General features: G+C 36.7%; 1 protein-coding gene across 4 annotated transcripts in view; it reads left to right on the forward strand.

Moving 5' to 3' along the window:
* Positions 1–20961, forward strand: part of SH3PXD2A (SH3 and PX domains 2A) — a 754429-nt gene that overhangs the window by 469547 nt on the left and 263921 nt on the right. For 3 of the 4 annotated variants that reach the window (XM_053692438.1, XM_053692436.1, XM_053692437.1), the window contains exon 6: positions 17268–17296. In XM_053692438.1, the coding sequence (XP_053548413.1) occupies positions 17268–17296 (29 nt within the window). Of the gene's footprint in view, positions 1–17238; positions 17297–20961 lie in introns of those variants that run through there. The other variant, XM_053692439.1, reaches the window with a different exon arrangement.

Below are 20961 nucleotides of genomic sequence, written 5' to 3' on the forward strand. Positions count from 1 at the left end.
TGTCTGAAAATAGAAAAGCGTAGGTAAAATAAAAGGGTTATAAGTCTGATTTTCTGATTGTGTATTCAAGTTCATAAGCATGTAAGCATTTCATACTATAAAATACTAGCCTGCACTTTGTCATTTTAAAGGGACAGTAAAGTCATAATTAGACATTCATGATTTAAACAGAGCATACAATTTTAAACAACTTCTATTATTTAATTTGCTTCTTTCTCTTGTTATCCTTTGCTGAAAGGTTTATATACTGTAGGTAAGCTCAGGAGCAGCAAAGAACCTAGGTTCTAGCTGCTGATTGGTGGCTGCATATATACACCAATTGTCATTGGCTCACATGTGTGTTCAGTTAGAAACCAGTAGTGCAATGCTGCTCCTTTAACAAATGATACCAAGATAATAAAAGTAAACTGGAAAGTTGTTTAAAATTGTATGTTCTACCTAAATCATGAAACAAAAATGTGTTTCATGTCCCTTTAAGTTATATATGTATGGTAAAAAAAAATCCTGTTTAATGTATGCGATTCATTTTTTTTTCTACTTTTTTCTGTAATTTAAATAGTATTTTTTCCCCACTGCATCAGAAAGGCTATAGTGCATTTTACACAATTAAATAACCAAACCCTGCAACATCCTTCACAATAATTGCTTGATGTCATTTCTATCTGCCACTAGTTAACCACAAAACAGGAGAGAAGCTAAACATATTCAAGAGGCTTTTAAAGCCACGTTCAACATTGACAATACTTTCCAATTTATGTCACTTAGGTAAGCGGATATCATACCCACATATTAATGTAATGGATTATGAGATCGTCTTTAGCCCTTGACCCATGGGACATGTGCTACCCACAGTCGTTTTCTGTATATTACTAGGTCAAAACATTCACATTAAATTTGTGTCGTAAAAGGTCTTGGCGGTTGACAATTGAAGCATTTATTTCTTCTAGATCGGCGGGATAAACAGCAGTAACAATTATAATGATGACAGATAACATATTTCCATTGAATCGGGAATACAAACTGAAAAGACTTCTTGTATGTTGTCAATGCTCAAAGCAGATGGATTTATTATTGCATCAAAGAAGAGGAAGCCTCTAAATTCCTTTCTATCCTCATTAGAATGTTTAGCGCCAATCTGTGTACAAAGACACGTATGTTTGGCTCTGGAAAAATGTCACCCATTTTAAATTTGCTAAGGAAGCCAAGAGTTCAAATGCGAATAACTCACTCATGCAGCCGTTCCCAGTGTTTTTTATTCAACTTCGCACAAGCTGGTATTTGATGACAGCTGTGGTATAAATACAACTTAATCACAAAATGTAAATTGTGTAAGATATTTAACACGTTATGTAGAAAACAGGATTTCACTTTAGCATACATTGAAAAGTTTTTTTTCCATCAGTTACCTAAATATTTTATGTCTATTGAATGTACAAAGATATAGGGCAATGTCACATTGCTAACATTAAAAAGGAGCTTAAAGGGGCAATTAAAGGGACATAAAAGTTCAAAACATTGCCCTAATGTGTTAGAGCATTATATTATTGCATAATTGCTTGTATATAACTATGTCTTTAACCCCTCCAAAGGAGTAAACACGTAAAGTTAGCTACAGACTAGAAACACACTACTGGGATCTAACTGAATACCTCTAGTGAGCCAGTGGTAAAGGGCATATGCGTGTAGCCACCAGTCCCCAATCACACGTTATTTTTGCACTTTGATGTCCTATTAAATTTGGTGGATACTACATATGACCTATGTTTTGCTGCAGGCTTACATAATTCCTTATTCTGTTTCACAGGTGCACAAACATTTTGTTAGGTTATTTTCTTTATCTAGAGTATGTTGCTTAGCAACTGTAAAACAATGGTATAAGTCTTGTTTTGCATCATACAACCTTCATCTGTGATTGACTCAGCTGGAACAGACATACAAATATATTTGAAAATATTTACTACACTATTTAGTTACACCTTTGATTGATTTCTATGTTTAGCTAAAATATTTTGTCAATATATGTGTGTGTGTGTGTGTGTGTGTATATATATATATATATATATATATACACACACACACACACACATATATTGGATAAATATTTTAGAATCAACATAATTCTTAAGTGTTTCAGATTTTTTAATACTAGTTGCAAATGGTGTTCTGCCCTATCGCACCTAGTAGAGGTAGCTAAAAACATCATCAGCATACAAAAAGCCAAAAGTCATGTAAATGGGTGCTGAAAATTGAGTGCTGTTGTAATCTGGTGAAAAACAGCTTTTTAAACTGTTCATATTTAATGACCAGTAAATAGAGTAGATTCACATAATAAACAAATGCATGATAAAAAGACAATGCACTTAGAGGCCTATTTGTTATAGGTCTTGCCTATGATAAATCCAACAGTGCAGAACAGGTCTGCAAGACCTCGCTGAATGCGGAGAGAAATACGCTCTCCGTATTCAGCATTGCACCAGGAGGTCACAAGAGCTGGTGGTGCAACGCCGCCCCCTGCAGACTCGCGGCCAGCAGGGAGGTGTCAATCAACCCGATCGGGTTGAATTGTGGCGATTCCTGTTCGCCTGCTCAGAGCAGGCGGATAGGGTTATGGAGCAGCAGTCTTTAGACCGCTGCTTCATAACTGCTGTTTCTGGTGAGTCTGAAGACTCGCCAGAAACACAGGCCCTCAAGCTCCATACGGAGCTTGATAAATGGGCCTCTTAGTCTGAACCTCAAATGAGTTGTAGAATCTCAGTTATTTCTATTTCTACTCCTCCTGTATCATGTGACAGCCATCAGTCAATCACAAATGAATATACGTATATTCTGTGAATTCTTGCACATGCTCAGTAGGAGCTTGTGACTCAAAAAGTGTAAATATAAAAAGGCTGTGCACATTTTGTTAATGAAAGTAAATTGTAAAGTTGTTTAAAAATATATGTTCTGTCTGAAACATGAAAATTTATTTAGACTTGGTTGTCCCTTCAAAACATTTTGTTTGTTTTTTCAATGTTATGTTTAATTAATACACATCAACTTAGCACAGTAGAGAGTAGTCTGTCCAAGCAGAAAACTGAGTGTTTCTGGAAGCGTTATTTGTTTTCATTTTACTTGGAATATATTTGGATATTGTGGATGAATCTTAGTGACATCCACTTACCAGCCAAATATTTGGTTTCATCTCTATTAATATTTCTGGCTTTGTGCTTTAGTTTTGTCTCTTGGATCTCCACAAATCATGGTATCACTTTAGAAAATGGCACAAAACCAAACGGTTTGGCAACAATTTTTAATATCTTGACATTATTTCAGTCTTAAGAAAAGTTATTTTTCATATCAGTTTTGAGTTCAGTTATGGGGGAAAAGACTGAATTTAGGGGCCGCCTGGTTCATTAAAGTCTATTATACAAACTAGTTGTGTGTAGTTCATCATGTAATTTTAAAACACTTTGAAATGACATGATTTTTCTGTTGTAATTTAAATAGATTAACACGCCAGGAAAGTGTCCAATTTTTAGAACAGATTAACACCATATTAATGTGTAATTGTTTTTTAGTGACTAGACTCTGCCATCAATTGCCTTATTTGGGGGAGACTTGTTGCTGGTGTAGACCATGCTTGCCGCTATAGCAAAATTAGCATATGTTATTTTATCACATCTGCAGAGGCCAACTTGGAACAGATATGTGTCAGGGTTAGGCTTGTACAGCCTGCCGTGTGTGCTTTAAATTCTCAGAACTGGAAAACCTAACATTTTTATAGTTAAATTACAGGTAAATGGGAAACATACTGCAAAGTTTGTTTATAACACATAATTAAACATTTTGTATTACAAAGTTAAGATGGTTTATTGCCTTTTAAAGATAAGTGGACAGAACTACTTCTAAAAAAGAAATCTGCCTGGTCTGTGGATGAGCAATGTTGTGCCATGCCCATTATATATATATATATATATATATATATATATATATATATATATATATATATATATATATATATATATATATAAATGAGAGAGAGAGAGAGAGAGAGAGTATAGAGCAATTCATTAAATAGATAAAATGCATCCAGATTAAATACATTAATTTATTTAATTTATTAAGATTAGCTCTCTTTAAATACTTTTTTAGAAGGAGATAAGCACCTAGAATTGGACCTAAAGGGACAGTGTAATTGTTTTGTTTAAAAATATAGATAATTCCTTTATTACCTATTCCCCAGTTTTGTATAACCAATACGTTTTACCACAGTGATTACCTGTATCTAAGCCTCTGAAGACCATCCCCTTATCTCAGTGCTTTTTATAAGCTTGTGTTTTAGCCAGTTAGTGCTGGTGTCTGCATAAATCCACGAGAGTAAGCACAATGTTATCTATATGGCACACATGAACTAGCACTATCTGTCTGTTGTGCAAGATATAAAAAGAAACAAAAGCACTGAGACAAGGGGCAGCCCGCAGGGGGCTTAGAACAGTTAAACTTAGAGATTTTAAAGTATATTAATATAACAATGTTGGTTGTGCAAAACTGGGGAATGGGTTGTAAAGGTGTTATCTATCTTTTTAAACAATACAAAAATTTAAGTAGACTGTCCCTTTAACACACAGACAACTATCAAGACGTCTTCATTCCACAACTACCAGTACACCACTCCCCAACGCCCCAGTGTCAGAGGTGAATTGCGGCTGAACGTCATGACATTTTTATGTTTAATATACTCTGTATACATTTTATTTATTTAAAGAGACACAAACCCCATTTTTTTTCTTTCATGATTAAGATAGAGCATTCAATTTTAAACATTTTTCCAATTTACTTCTATTATATAATTTGCTTGATTCTCTTGGTATCCTTTGTTGAAGGAGCAGTAATGCATTACTGAGAGCTATTTGAGACATATTTGTGCAGCCACCAATCAGCAGCTTCTGAGCCTACCTAGGTATACTTTTCGACAAATGATACTAAGAGCACAAAACTAATTAGATAATAGAATAAAAATGGCAAGTTATTTAAAATGTCCCTTAAATGATTTGCTTTAATGATAAATATCTTTAGACTTTCAGTTTTCAAAATTAAATGTATGCATATTCCTTTAGTTGACCAGAGTATCCAAAGAAAAGTGATCTTTACTGATATTTTGTAACGTTTATGTAAAGAATATATATTGTCGACAAACTTTATGCTAAGAATTTATTCTTGCATATTTGATTTTTTTCATTTTCGATTTTGAATATACTATATTTCAGTATCCAGTTGTGGGTTTTATGCATAGACAAACGAGCCTATCTTTCTCTGTTTTGATTTTTTTGTATCTAAAATCAAATAAAAATAATGGGAATGGCCCCTATTTTCCCACCCACTCTGCCCAGGCTCCCTCAGATTGGCACTAGCCCATGCAACAGCATGCTCAATCTTGCCCAAGGACCTCCTTGACTTGACCTGTGGTTTGCCCGGACACACCAACTGACCTTCTGGCCTGCCCCTCCCCATCACGGCCCTGCCCATAGCAATGTTGTGCCTCTGGGATCTGCCCCCTTATAACTATTTTCTTGAGTTGTCACTGAGTACTATTTAAGAATTTGTCCTCTTGCAATCTTGATAAATTTTCATTTTCAGCCTTTTCTGGGCCCTGTTAGTGAGATGCAGCAAAATCCCTCTAGATACATTGGGCAGCAAGACCATGTCTGGTTTCCCCACCCATAGTCCTAGTCTGCTTTTGACCCTTTACCCTTAGTCCACATCAGGTTTCCCTCATTACCCTTGTTCCATGTCAGCTTTTCCATATTATCTATAGTCTACGCCTGGTTACCTACGTTACTCTTAGTCCACATTTTGTTTCCCCCATTACTCTTAGTCCACATCTTGTTCACCCAATCACCCTTAATTCACTTCTGGTTTTCCTCATCTAACCATCTTGCTTAGTCCACATCTGATTCCCCTCATCACCTTTAGTCCACATCTGGTTTCCCCCATCACCCATGGTACATGTTAGACATTTCTGATGCAGCATCACGTATTCATATTTTTATAATACCATCACGTAACGTCCTCTCATTATCCTTAGAGCTATGCTCTTGTAAGAAATCTCATATCTTGCCGCATGAAAACATATTGAAAGCAATGGGATATCCCATACCACAGAGTAACACACATATGGCAGATCCTTCATCACAACAGGAAAGCAAACTCACTCTGTTGCACGGCAAAGGTCCCTGTTTATATTAAAGTCTTTAAACTTATTATATTTCTTCTTCTAAACATCAGAGGAATTCATTGAGTATGCAGAATTTTCTCTTCTGTTTGTTTTATTATTTTTTTACTACAGTATATAGCTTAATTCTAGATCGGACTTCGGAATAGGAACATAAATCAAAGGGATAGGAAAGTCAAAATTAACCTTACAGGATTCAGATGGAGCATGTAATTTTAAGACACTTTTAAATTCACTTCTGTTTTTAAAATGTGCTTCGTTCTCTTGGTATCCATTGTTATAAAAGTATACGCACATATCCTACACTAGTGGGAGGTAGCTGCTGATTGGTGCCTGCACACATTTGTCTCTTGTGATTGGCTAACTAGATATTTTCATCTAGCTGCCAGTAATGCAATGCTGTTCCTTCAACAAAGGAAAAGAGAATTAAAGGGACACTGAACCTACATTTTTTTCTTTCTTGATTCACATAGAGCATGCAATTTTAAGCAACTTTCTAATTTACTCCTATTATCAAGTTTTCTTCATTCTCTTTCTATCTTTATTTGAAAAAGAAGGCATATAAGCTAAGGAGCCAGCAATTTTTGGGTTCAGAACCATAGATAGCACTTGTTTATTGGTGCTGTCCAATCAGCAAGGACAACCCAGGTTGTTCACCAAAAATGGGCTGGCATCTAAACTGACATTCTTGCTTTTCAAATAAACATACCAAGAACTGAAGAACATTTGATAAAAGGAGTAAATAAGAAAGTTGCTTAAAATTGCATGCTCTATCTGAATCACAAAAGAAAAAATTTGAGTTCAGTGTCCCTTTAAGAATAGGTTATAGAAAAGCTGTGTAAACATAGCAAGCAGAAGAAATTACACTCCCAGTGGGGTGTAGGAGAGATATGTAATAACATTTTATTTTTACATTGTGTTGTCTCAGTATTGGGCATTGATATATAGACAGAGATAATACAAATAAATGTGTGTGTACAGAAAGTGATAACATAAGGAAATCTGATTAATCTGATCAGTAACTTGTATTTAACACATGAGTAATAAAGTACAAGTTAATCAGCTCTTGGGAGCTCTGTGTAAACCCTGGGTCAGATGTAAATTCCCCAAATTAAAGGGACATGAAACCCAAACATTTTCTTTCATGATTTAGGTAGAACATACAATTTTAAACAACTTTCCAGTTTACTGCTATTATCAAATATGCTTCATCCTCTTGATATCATTTGTTGAAAGAGCAGCAATGCACTACTGGTTTCTAACTGAACACATGAGTGAGCCAATGATAATTATATATATATATATATTTGCAGCCACTAATCAGCAGCTATAACCTATGTTCTTTACTGCTCCTGACCTCTCCTAGATAAACCTTTCAGCAAAGGATAACAAGAGAAGGAAGCAAATTAAATAATAGAAGTAAATTGGAATGTTGTTTAAAATTGTATGTCCTGTCTAAATCATGCAATACATTATTTGGGTTTCATGTCCCTTTAAAACTAAAAATAAATATTACAATTTTCTTTAAAGAGTAAAATAAAGTAACATCTATTATGGGGTAACGGGTAGTCTTGTACATTTTGTCAGAGGAGAGGCCCACCGCATAAGACTTTAAAGACCCTTGAGCTAGGGGTTTTGATAGGGCACACAAACCTAGAAATAAATATTCTTTAATAACCTTTTTTTTATACAATCTATTGTCACAGTGACTTCAGTAACACCACTGTTGCAAGGGGTTAAAGGGACACTAAACCCAACATTTTTCTTTCATAATTCAGGTAGAGAATACAATTTTAAACACCATTCCAACTTACTTCTATTATCTAATTTGCTTCATTATTTAGATATCCTTTGTTGAAGAAATAGCAATGCACATGGGTGAGCCAATCACACCAGGCATCTATATGCAGCCACCAATCAGCAGCTACTGAGCCTATCTAGATATGCTTTTCAGCAAAGAATATTAAGAGAATAAAACAAATTAGAAAAAAGAAGTAAATTATAAAGTTGTTTAAAATTACATACTCTTTCTAAATCATGAAATAAAAAAATGGGGTTTCATGTCCCTTTAAAGAAAACAAAATTGAAATAACAAAAATAGGAAGACAAAAAAAAGACAAAACAGATGTTTGATTTGATGGCTTAGTTTATCCTTGTTCTTTCCAGGAACTGAGAGGATCCAATGCTGCATTAAAGGGACATTAACCACTAAATAAATGCTAGATAGAATGATGCGTTCAAAGAAAAGATTAGTCTGAGAATAAATGTAGATGTATTTTTCAAAGTTTCTTTAGCTGTTTAAATATTGAGAAAATAAGTGTAAAGTTTTAGTGTCTATAAAACAATAAGAGCTGCCATGTTGTAACTTAGGTTACCTTCTTTGCTGTAGCCAATTAGAAACGGTTATAAATAGGTCACTAGAGTGAGCAGCCAATGGGTGTGTGGAATATAACAGTGTTCTGCACTTCCATTTCAAACAGGGACTTAAAAACTCACAATTTCAGAATGGAATTACATGAAAAGGGGGCAAAATAAACAATGAAAGTATATTGCAGAGTTTTTTTTTTTATAAATACGATTTATCATTTTATATTACCATCTCAAAGTGTTTAATGTCCCTTTAAGTATAGTGGAGACTGGATGAAGGGGTGTACATCACATGCGTTGGATTGTTATTACAACATTCTGAGGTTACATTCCAAAATTCTAGCTGCTTCCAGTTGAGCTAAGTATATATCAGGCAAAGTGGACCCACTGTGAGGCAATGTGTGTTATGGCAGACATCTGTTGTCTATAGCACAGTATTTCTTTTTTTATTTAATCTAGGAAAAACATATCTTGCAACATACAATTTATTATTTTCTCTTCCTTGCTCATCAAATTCCTGAGTTGTTCCATCCTGATGATTTGAGAATGAAAAACAATTTTTTATTTTTTTTTATAGGAAAAGTCAAAATTAAAGTTGCATGATTCCAATAGAGCATGTCATTTTAAGACACTTTTAAGTTTACTTTTATTTTCAAATGTACTTTGTTCTCTTGATATCCCTTGTTGTAAAAGAATACGCACATATCCTACACTAGTGGGAGTTAGCTGCTAATTGGTGCCTGCACACATTTGTCTTTAGTGATTGGCTGACTAGAGGTGTTCATCTTGCTGCCATTAGTGCAATGCTATTCGTTCAGCAAAGGATAACAAGAGAACGAAGCAAGTTTGATAATGAAGTAAATTGGAAAGCTGTTTAAAAATGTGTGTTCTATCCAAATCATAAAATAAAAATTTGGAGTTTCCTGTCCCTTTAACTTATCATTTTAATTCACAGAGTTGGAAATTTTCTGGCAGTCAGAGAAAGCCTAGGCATCTATGATGTTACTTTTGGCCTCTAAAATATTTGAAAGTTTATCTATAAATAACTGCATAGGCCCCTTTCCTGGGTTACTACAAATCTAAGAGGCCGATTTATCAATGTCTGTCCGACATGATACGCTGTAGCGTATCATGTCCGACAGACATCACTGAATGCCGACTGCATACACTGTTGTAATTTAACATTGTACAAGCAGTTCTGGTGAACTGCTTGTGCAATGCCGCCCCCTGCAGATTGGCCGCTAGCAGGGGTGTCAATCAACCCGATAGTATAGGATTGGGCTGATTGATGTCCGCAGCCTCAGAGGCAGCGGACGAATTAAGGAGTAGCAGTCTTAAGACCGCTGCTTCATAACTGCTGTTTCCGGCGAGCCTAAAGGCTCTCACGGAAACAGGGACATCAGGGGCCATTCGGCCCTTGATAAATCGGCCCCTTAGAGTCAAAAGAAGTGGATTGAAAAGCGCTCAGGAGTGTTCTAAGCGCTGCTGTGATAATATGTATTTTCCACCAAAAATAGAAAACAATACAAAGCTGTACTACAAACCGGAATTATCAGCGCCCACTATAAAAGATCCCAGAGGACTGTGTGAAACGCACAAGTAATATTTGTATAGGTGCAGGTTACTGGCAAGTACACTATGATAAGAGCCTCTGCCCTACCAACCAACTAATAGCCCCCCCCCCCTTACTAATAAAGGGACAGTCAAGTCAAAATTAAACCTTTATGATTCAGATAGAGCATGCAATTTTTTAAAAAAAACTTTCCCATTTGCTTTCATTAACAAAATTTGCACAGTCTTTTTATATTTACAATTTTTGAGTCACCAGCTTTTACTGAGCATGTGCAAGAATTCACAGAATATACTGTACATATATATGCATTTGTGATTGGCTGATGTATGTCACATGATACAGGAGGTGAAATAGAGATAACTGAAATTTGTCAGAAAAAAAAAATCTACTACTCATTAGAAGTTAAGACCATGGGGTCGAATTATCAAGCTCTGAGCATGTTAGTCTAGCCATCCATATAAAGCTAAGAGTTCACATTTGCACAACTTGCTTGTACAAAAGTGCAAAAAGTTTATTATGGGAATTATAGCAAAATAACAAATATAGCAAAATTTTAGTCTTTATTCAGGCCCTTAATTATTGTGATTAAGGGCTTATAGCCCAAAACGTTGCTGAAAAGAAACATATTAAAGTGTTTGCTTTATATGAATATGGCATGATTAAGGGCAGCCCAAAATATCACTGTATTTTGTTATTTGGAGATTACTTTCATAATAACTTTTTGCACTTTAATACAAGCAAGTGGTGCTGTCACTAATGTGAACTTTTTGCTTGAAGGGACAGTTAACTCAGAAAATGTTACTGCACTAAAAGAAAATGTTTATTTTCAATAACAAACATCTGTTAAAACATTTTCTTACTTTTGTTCTAAATCGTTCTTTGAATTTCTAATGGTTTCCAAGCCCTTTGTAATACTCATAATTCATGTCCTATCACTGAGGACTACCTGTGTGTCAAACTCGTGAAAAGGAATAGCACTGTGTGCATGTGTTGTGTATCACCCCATGTCACTAGCAATAGAGCGTCCGCACATAGACACCACAATGTACATTGACATAAAATCTATGTCTTATGACCATCGCTCTGTTTTGACTTTAGAACTGACTGGTGTTAAATGCACATGTGGCCACAATAGTGAGAAATGTGCTTGCATTCGGGAGTGAGCCTACATAACAATGAATATGCAGCTTCTCGAAAAGCTAGTATATGCACGCCTATCCCATTTCCTTACATTAAACTCCCTCCTTGACCCACTGCAATCTGGATTTCGTCCCCATCACTCCACAGAGACAGCAATCTTTAAGGTTACCAACGACCTACTTAAAGCAAAATCAAAGGCCACTTCTCTCTGCTTGATCTGTCCGCAGCCTTTGATACTGTTGACCACCCTCTTTTTCTTCAAACCCTCCAATCCTTCGGCATTTGTGACACAGCCCTCTTGTGGTTCTCTTCCTACCTAGCAAACCGTACCTTTAGTGTAGCCTTCTCTGGGGCCTCCTCTGCACCGTCACCACTTTCTGTTGGCGTACCGCAAGGCTCTGTCCTCGGTCCCCTTCTATTTTCAATCTACACGTCATGATTAGGTTCCCTAATAAAGTCCCACGGGTTCCAATGTCATTTGTATGCCGACGATACCCAAATATACTTTTCTGCACCAGACCCATCTCCTTCCTTGCTAACCCGTGTCACTAACTGTCTTTCTCACATCTCTTCCTGTCCTCTCACTACCTCAAGCTAAATCTCTCCAAAACTGAGCTCCTTATTTTCCCCCCTTATTTCAAAATCTCCACCCCCAATCTCTCTATAACTGTCGACAACTCCATCATTACCCCTACCCCGCATGCCTGATGTCTTGGGGTCACATTTGACTCAGATCTTTCTTTCATTCTTCACATTCAGTCCTTGAGGCTCATTTATCAAGCTCCGTATGGAGCTTGTGGGCCCGTGTTTCTGGCGAGTCTTCAGACTCGCCAGAAACTGCAGTTATGAAGCAGCAGTCTAAAGACCGCTGCTCCATAACCCTGTCCGTCTGCTCTGAGCAGGCAGACAGGAATCGCCCAAATTCAACCCGATCGAGTACGATCGGGTTTATTGACACTTCCCTGCTGGTGGCCCATTGGCCGCGAGTCTGCAGGGGGGCAGCGTTGCACCAGCAGCTCTTGTGAGAGCTGCTGGTGCAATGCTGAATGCGGAGAGCGTTCAGCGAGTTCTTGCGGACCTTATCCGCACTGTCGGATCAGATCCGCAAGACCTTTGATACATAGACCCCCTTGGCTAACTCATGCCGCTTCCACCTTTAAAACATCTCTAAAATTAGACATTTCCTTACACAAGACACAACTAAGATTTTAATCCACTCTCTCATCCTTTCCCGCCTCGATTACTGCAACTCTGTCCTCTCTGGTCTCCCCAGCTGCCACCTAGCTCCTTTACAATCCATAATGAATGCCTCTGCCAGGCTCATCTTCATTACACGTCACTCTTCATCTGCTGCTCCTCTCTTCCAATCCCTTCACTGGCTTCCTCTTGCCTCCAGGATTAAACACAAAATTCTCACTCTTACATACAAAGCCATCAACTGCACTGCTCCCCCCTATATCTCAGACCTTGTCTCTCGATACTCTTCCTCCCACCCCCTTCGATCTGCTGATGGCCTCCTACTCTCCTCCTCTCTTGTTACTCCAGCTTACAGGACTTCTCCAGACTGGCTCCCATCTTGTGGAACTCTCTGCCTCGCTCCACAAGACTCTCCCCTAGTTTTGAAAGCTTCAAGCACTCCCTAAAGACTCTACTGTTCAGGGATGCATACAACTTAAACGAACCTTTCTTTATACCAGTTCCTCTCCTCCATTGCTATCCCCCTTAGCATGTAAGCCTAAGAGCCCAGCTGTTTGTAGATCACCTTCTTAAGAGCTGACTACAACAGTGCAACTCTTGACAGAACCCTCTACCCGTTTAATCCCTATAAATGTTTCCTTGTATTCCGCCTATGTTTATACCACTGCGGAATCTGTTGGCACTCTACAAATAACCGATGATAATAATAATAATAAAAGGCTCATTAGTTCAGGAGCTGCGATTGGCTTTATTAAAAATATGCCGCGCACAGATTTTAAGAAGGATGTCTTTAGCTCTGTAATCTGAATAATTGACAAGTTGAATTTTAAGTATGTTTTTTAAGGTTATTCTTATATTTATTAAAATGATATACATATGTATCTTATATAATTCTTACTGTACTAGTAATATATGTAATTTAAACGGTGTGTCAAAAAGTAAAGCTTACTAGTCCTTTAAAGGGTGATAGGAGGAACAGAATGTGTACCCTAGTAAAGGGAAGGTCTGTGGTTGTTCTTGTCCAGAGGGGGAATGCCTGGTATTTTAGGGCAGGACTGTCCTTTGGGTGAGACCAGACTTCCCTTTGAAACACACATTTATTCTAAAACAAGCTGCTGTCATGGTGAGGACTAATAACCACTGAACAAATCATTTCAGATTTGTTGTTACCTTCAGTTAGCTGAGACATATTAGTGATGTTTGAAATGGCCAAGAGATTATTCCCGATAGCATTTTTGCTAGGTCATTTTATTTAAAAATAATAATAAAATAAACTGCTTCTGTTAAAGGGACAGTAAACACCTTTTACTTGCAAGACATTTCTGTTGTGCTGCAATAAAATAGCATACCAACATTTTTCAAACAAATTAACCCCTGATTGGCACAATTGCACCAACCATTTGCCTTATTTGGATGAGCCAATCTGAGTTTTAGTTCACAGACAGCAAGGCTATGCACTGTCATAAAGTTAGAGTAAAATGCATTGTTTTGCAGTTGTTATCTGATAAAGCCAATTAGGGACATATATGTAACAGAGTTAGCCTTGATAAATCAGCAGGGTACATTAGAACATTCAATTTTAAACAATTTTCCAATTTAATTCTATTAACAAAATGTGCACAGTCTTTTTATATTTACATTTTTGAGTCACCAGTTCGTACTGAGCATGTGCAAGAATTCAAAGAATATACATATATTCATTTGTGATTGGCTGATGGCTGTCACATGATTAAGGGGGAGTGGAAATAGACATAACTTTGAAACTTAGCGGAAAAAAAATCTGCTACTCATTTGAAGTTCAGACTAAGGGGCTGATTTATCAAAGTCTGGCAGACATTGCTGAATGCCGACAACATACAACATTGCAAAAGCAGTTCACCAGAACTGCTTGTGCAACACCGCCCCCTGCAGATTTGCGGCCAATCGGCCGCTAGCAGAGGGTGTCAATCAACCCAATCATATAGGATCGGGCAGATTGATGTCCGCAGCCTCAGAGGCAGCGGACCAGTTAAGGATTAGCGGTCTTAAGACCGCTGCTTCATAACTGCTGTTTCCGGCAAGCCTGAAGGCTCCTAAGGGCTATTGCATTACCTTTTTATCATGCATCTGTTTATTATACGAATCTACTGTATTTACTGGTAACTTTAAAGGAACAGTTTACTCCAGAATTGTTATTGTTTAATAGATAGATAATCCGTTTATTACCCATTCCCAAGTTTTGCATAACCAACACGGTTATATTAATATACTTTTCACCTCTGTGATTACCTTGTATCTAAGCCTCTGCCGACAGCTCCCTTATCTCAGTTCTTTTACCAGACTTACATTTTAGCCAATTAGTGCTGACTCATATATAACTCCATAGGGATGAGCACAATGTTATATATATGGCACAGATGAACTATCACTGTCTCACTGTGAGAACTGTCAAAATGCACTGAGAGAAGATGCGGCCTTCAAGGGCTTAGACATTAGCATATGAGCCTACCTAGGTATAGCTTTCAATAAAGAATACCAAGTGAACAAAGCAAATTTGATGAAAAAAGTAAGCTGGAAAGTTGTTTAAAAGGGCATGCCCTATCTGAATCATGAAAGTTTTATTTTGACTAGACTGTCCCATTAAATTCTTTATTTCCATAGCATTTTCATGTGTTTTGTTATGATAACTAGCAACCATAAGTTTTTACTTCAGGTCTCAAAAAGCACTAACCGATTGCAATACGAGCATAATGAGTACGCTTGTACCTCTCTGCGTTTTCCATTACAGGTGTATAGTGCGCTAAAACAATTTTGGACACGTTAAAATGCTTTGGTTAAAGTTTTTAACCATCCACCAGATTGTGTATTATTGTTTGCGCAGTAATTCAGATGTTTCTATAGAAGGAATGTTAACATTAGAATATTAGATATGTCAATCAAATACTGAAATGTAACATTTGAATATTGATTCCCCTAGACTTACATTGATTTTCGTGAGAATCAATATTCAATTATCAATCATTTATGACCAAATGCTGCTTTACTAAAAAAAAAAAAAATCTTCAAAAATGAATGCTAAAAGTTCAGCAAACATGATATTATTTTAGAACAAACAAATGCAGAGAGCAGAATACAGTTGTATTAGGGTTAATCTTAGTTGCTTCAGAATGTGCCGTAGCTCTTTAAGGCATCTAAGGAGTTAGCAACACTTTCGTTTTCCTTTGATATTTTGACATTGTAACTATAATACTGTTTCAACTACATTTACTTAATTGCCTCCATTTTTATGCGGCAGTTCAATAGGGCAGTGATTTTTAACCTTTTTTTTGCCGTGGCACACTTTTTTACATAAAAAAATCCTGTGGCACACCACCATACCAAAATTTTAAAAAAATCACACATTGTAGCCTAATACAGCATATATATATACACATACACACAAACACACACATACTGTATGTATTGTGCTGTTATGCCATGCCTCCTACAAACTACCCCTGCACTGGGAGTAAAAAACAAGCAAAGTTTAAAAAATATGTCACACTGTTGTCAGTCTGCCGTGGCACACCTGAGGATCTCTCACGGCACACTAGTGTGCCACGGCACACTGGTTGAAAAACACAAAAAAATGCTGTGTAGCTTTGAAGTGTCAACCTCTATTTAAGTACAATTATGGGAATTTCCTAGCAGTTCATTTACTTTATACTTTTTACTTGATAATATCTATTTTGTTTTCATATATATTCTATATTTCTATCAATACAATCCATTGGCTTCATAATTTACATTACAATTCATACATTTCCAAATGTTGATATCTGTCTATGTCTATCTACGTATCCGTACATACACACACACACATACTGTATATATATATATATATATATATATATATATATATAAACACACTCTAACAGGTGCCTGTCTATGTCTATCTACCTATCCGTACATACACACACACACATACTGTATATATATATATATATATATATATATAAACACACTCTAACAGGTGCCTGTCTATGTCTATCTACCTATCCGTACATACACACACACACACACACACATACTGTATATATATAAACACACTCTAACAGGTGCCTGTCTATGTCTATCTACCTATCCGTACATACACACACACACATACTGTATATATATAAACACACTCTAACAGGTGCCTTTGTGTCATCCTTTATTCGTAGCCTATGAATATTACTGATTTGCAAAAACCTCCTAGTGATGATTTTTATAGGATCATTATTATGATTCAGTTGTTGACAGGCTGCAGAAGGAAATTCCATAATCAACATATATCTTTGTGTTGCAAATATTGATCAAAAACTGAATTTTTGCATTTGTTAAAAACCTGAGCATACATTGCTATAAGGATGAAGTGTATAATGATACCTATGTCTGATGATAGGACAGACAGGAGGGAGCGTTCCCTGTGAAGCAACTCAGTATTTTCTCGCATGTAACAGGTTATATCTTTCAAGTGTCTACTAAGCCCAGGCAGATCTCCCCCTGTATAATTAGGGATGGTTCATTCTGTCATCACATCACATGGTAGTCTGGCCCGTAGTGTTGCTGCAGAAGAAGCCGTAGCTGCTGTTTGTAGTGAGGAGATGCTATACTGCTACTGTCAATCCATCCTCTGTCACCGTCTGACACTTCACTCCCTCAGATAGACCAGAGGAGCTGGACATTGTCCTTTTAACTGTATGGGTGGGGCACTTTTTTTTTTTTTGCCACCAATATCTTGTGACTAACAATGTCTATCTGCTGCTGTTTCTTTTTTAGGGATTATGGATCATCAAAACGAAAATCAGGTGAGAATACAAAGTATTTTATATTCAAATGTCTAAATTCTTCCTCCTGTTAAATGAAATCTGTATGAATCTGTTTCTTTAAAAAAAAATACAATATATATATATACTGCTTTGTAAGCATTATGAATATATGTGTCTGTCTCTTGTCTGTCCTGAATGCACAATATGCTTATTTCTTATCAATTATGCTGAATTACTATTTACAGATCCAGCTGTCTAGAGTCTAATTACCATGATGATGTAGTTGTTGCACACAGTAGTCATTAGTTCATCTTTTAAGAATTCCATCATAGCATATAACTTGAATCATATGGAACTGTTCATGCTCTGAAAATATTTCTCCCCAACAGGGAAATATTATTGACAGTGCATAGTGAATGATGGATTACATTTTGCTGTTTGTATAACGTTTTATTCTTTTTTCTTTTTTTTCTGTGTTGCTCTTTGATTCATTTGCAACCTGGGTCTGAAATCAGTCTGCTCCAATGCTCCAGTGGGAAGTTTTAACTTTCTGATATAACCCATGGGAAAATAATGCTTAATATATTACATTGATGCCCCATTCTTGTAGTTAATAAATTTGCATGGTGTGATGGGTAGGTTATTTATATTGTGCCTTGCAATGAAACATACAATATTGCTTATGTCATTCCACCTACTCCTCAGTGGGATATTGGAAAAGCACTAACGCAGCTAACAGCATTGGGTAGATTGATGACAAAATCTCATTGTCAAAATGTTATTGATTTCTAACCTTAGTGTATTAATCCTAATTGTTGGGTTTGCCCTTTCTCCTGATCTATTTCTGTTTTAGCTAATTGAAGTTGCCTGGTGTTGTTTTTTACTTTTTTCCTCCTGATACATTGCAGTGCATGGGGATAATATATTTTCAGGTTATAATAAAACTGTGTAATTCATTTTTTCATAATTTTGAAACCAAAGAACGTTCCAAATTATAATGACTTTCCCAGTTTTTCTCTTGGCTTCAGAGTACAGTATTATGGACCAAATAGGCACTCACAGTACTTCAAGAATGTCTATTTAATTAAATTATTAAAAAGTTCTTCATACCAAACCCATGACATTTCAGCTTTGTAGTTAGCCTTTACCAAAATGATTTATTTATTTGTAAAATGAAATTTGTATTAACATTTATTTATTAGAAAAAGTTGTACAGACATTTCATCTATCTATCTTTTATTTATATATTATCTATCTATCTTCTGTCTATCTATCTATCTAATCTATTATCTATCTATTTATCTATATATTATCTATTATCTTTTAATCTATCAATTTCTCTGTCCGCCTGTCTCTCTATCTCTCTGTACATTATTGTCCATATTCATAGAGAAACATCACTTTATCTAAAGCTATAGAAAGAGCTTCGAAGAGTATTTAAGAGGTATGCCGATGGGATTTATGTGCCTTGTTCATTGGAGCTAACAATCTAGAACAGTTTTTCTCACTTTACGCTTTTGAATTTCCATAACCTTAAAAAGGTCTAATCTGTTGTAGATAGCATATTGGTCAACTTCATTTAAATAAATCTTTAGTAAAGAGATATTTCCCCACATCCCCAGAACCGATTCCGGTGCACAAACAAAAGATGATAAGCTTGTGCACCCAGTCCATGGTTCTTCATTACAGGTGGGCATATGCATGGGTTGATACATAGAGAAACTGTTGGATTTTATGTTTGCATAGAAGCTGGTACTGGGCATATGTGGAGATACAGTTTTTGTCATGAAGATTCTGATTGTATAAAATTAGAAGATGTAGTATTGTTTCATTATTCTGGGATTTAATTGGCCCAGTTTGTTTTACACAATAATTTCCCTTTAAATCTTGGCTTTTTGTGATGTTCTAAATACTAGAGGTACTTAGTAAAGTCATAATGGATTTCATATAGTTATTGTAATTTATTTTCCTACTGTCGTGTTTCATCTTATATCCTCCTTGCTGATCTGTTTTCTGCAACATCAGAACTCCCATCCAGCCCACGCCCTACCTTAATAAGGACTCGTGTACACATGCCTCTCACAGCTTCTGCATGCCTATCCCAGTCTCACAAATATCAGCAATGTTTAAATTGCGTGGGTGTGGGCCTTGTTGCCTGGCTTTTAAACTTCTGTAGACAACAATTACATGTATTTTCTCTTTTAAATGACTGATGATTGTTTTTGTCATGTGTTTATTTTGTTTTCAACTCAGTGTGATTTTCTATTTAGTTAATAGATTTCTCTCCGAATTTCATAGTAAAAATTTATATTATTATTTACACACAAACACACATGTATTTGTGTTTGTGTCTATGTATCTATGTGTCTATGTGTCTATATATAGATATATACAGGGAGTGCAGAATTATTAGGCAAATGAGTATTTTGACCAAATCATCCTCTTTATGCATATTGTGTTACTCCAAGCTGTGTAGGCTCGAAAGCCTACTACCAATTAAGCATATTAGGTGATGTGCATCTCTGTAATGAGAAGGGGTGTGGTCTAATGACATCAACACCCTATATCAGGTGTGCATAATTACTAGGCAACTTCCTTTCCTTTGGCAAAAGGGGTCAAAAGAAGGACTTGACAGGCTCAGAAAAGTCAAAAATAGTGAGATATATTGCAGAGGGATGCAGCACTCTTAAAATTGCAAAGCTTCTGAAGCGTGATCATCGAACAATCAAGCGTTTCATTCAAAATAGTCAACAGGGTCGCAAGAAGCGTGTGGAAAAACCAAGGCGCAAAATAACTGCCCATGAACTGAGAAAAGTCAAGCGTGCAGCTGCCAAGATGCCACTTGCCACCAGTTTGGCCATATTTCAGAGCTGCAACATCACTGGAGTGCCCAAAAGCACAAGGTGTGCAATACTCAGAGACATGGCCAAGGTAAGAAAGGCTGAAAGACGACCACCACTGAACAAGACACACAAGCTGAAACGTCAAGACTGGGCCAAGAAATATCTCAAGACTGATTTTTCTAAGGTTTTATGGACTGATGAAATGAGAGTGAGTCTTGATGGGCCAGATGGATGGGCCCGTGGCTGGATTGGTAAAGGGCAGAGAGCTCCAGTCCGACTCAGACGCCAGCAAGGTGGAGGTGGAGTAGTGGTTTGGGCTGGTATCATCAAAGATGAGCTTGTGGGGCCTTTTCGGGTTGAGGATGGAGTCAAGCTCAACTCCCAGTCCTACTGCCAGTTTCTGGAAGACACCTTCTTCAAGCAGTGGTACAGGAAGAAGTCTGCATCCTTCAAGAAAACCATGATTTTCATGCAGGACAATGCTCCATCACACGCGTCCAAGTACTCCACAGCGTGGCTGGCAAGAAAGGGTATAAAAGAAGAAAATCTAATGACATGGCCTCCTTGTTCACCTGATCTGAACCCCATTGAGAACCTGTGGTCCATCATCAAATGTGAGATTTACAAGGAGGGAAAACAGTACACCTCTCTGAACAGTGTCTGGGAGGCTGTGGTTGCTGCTGCACGCAATGTTGATGGTGAACAGATCAAAACACTGACAGAATCCATGGATGGCAGGCTTTTGAGTGTCCTTGCAAAGAAAGGTGGCTATATTGGTCACTGATTTTTTTTTTTTTTTTTAATGTCAGAAATGTATATTTGTGAATGTTGAGATGTTATATTGGTTTCACTGGTAAAAAT

Source organism: Bombina bombina, chromosome 9 (genome assembly GCF_027579735.1).
Source record: "Bombina bombina isolate aBomBom1 chromosome 9, aBomBom1.pri, whole genome shotgun sequence".
NCBI lineage: Eukaryota > Metazoa > Chordata > Amphibia > Anura > Bombinatoridae > Bombina > Bombina bombina.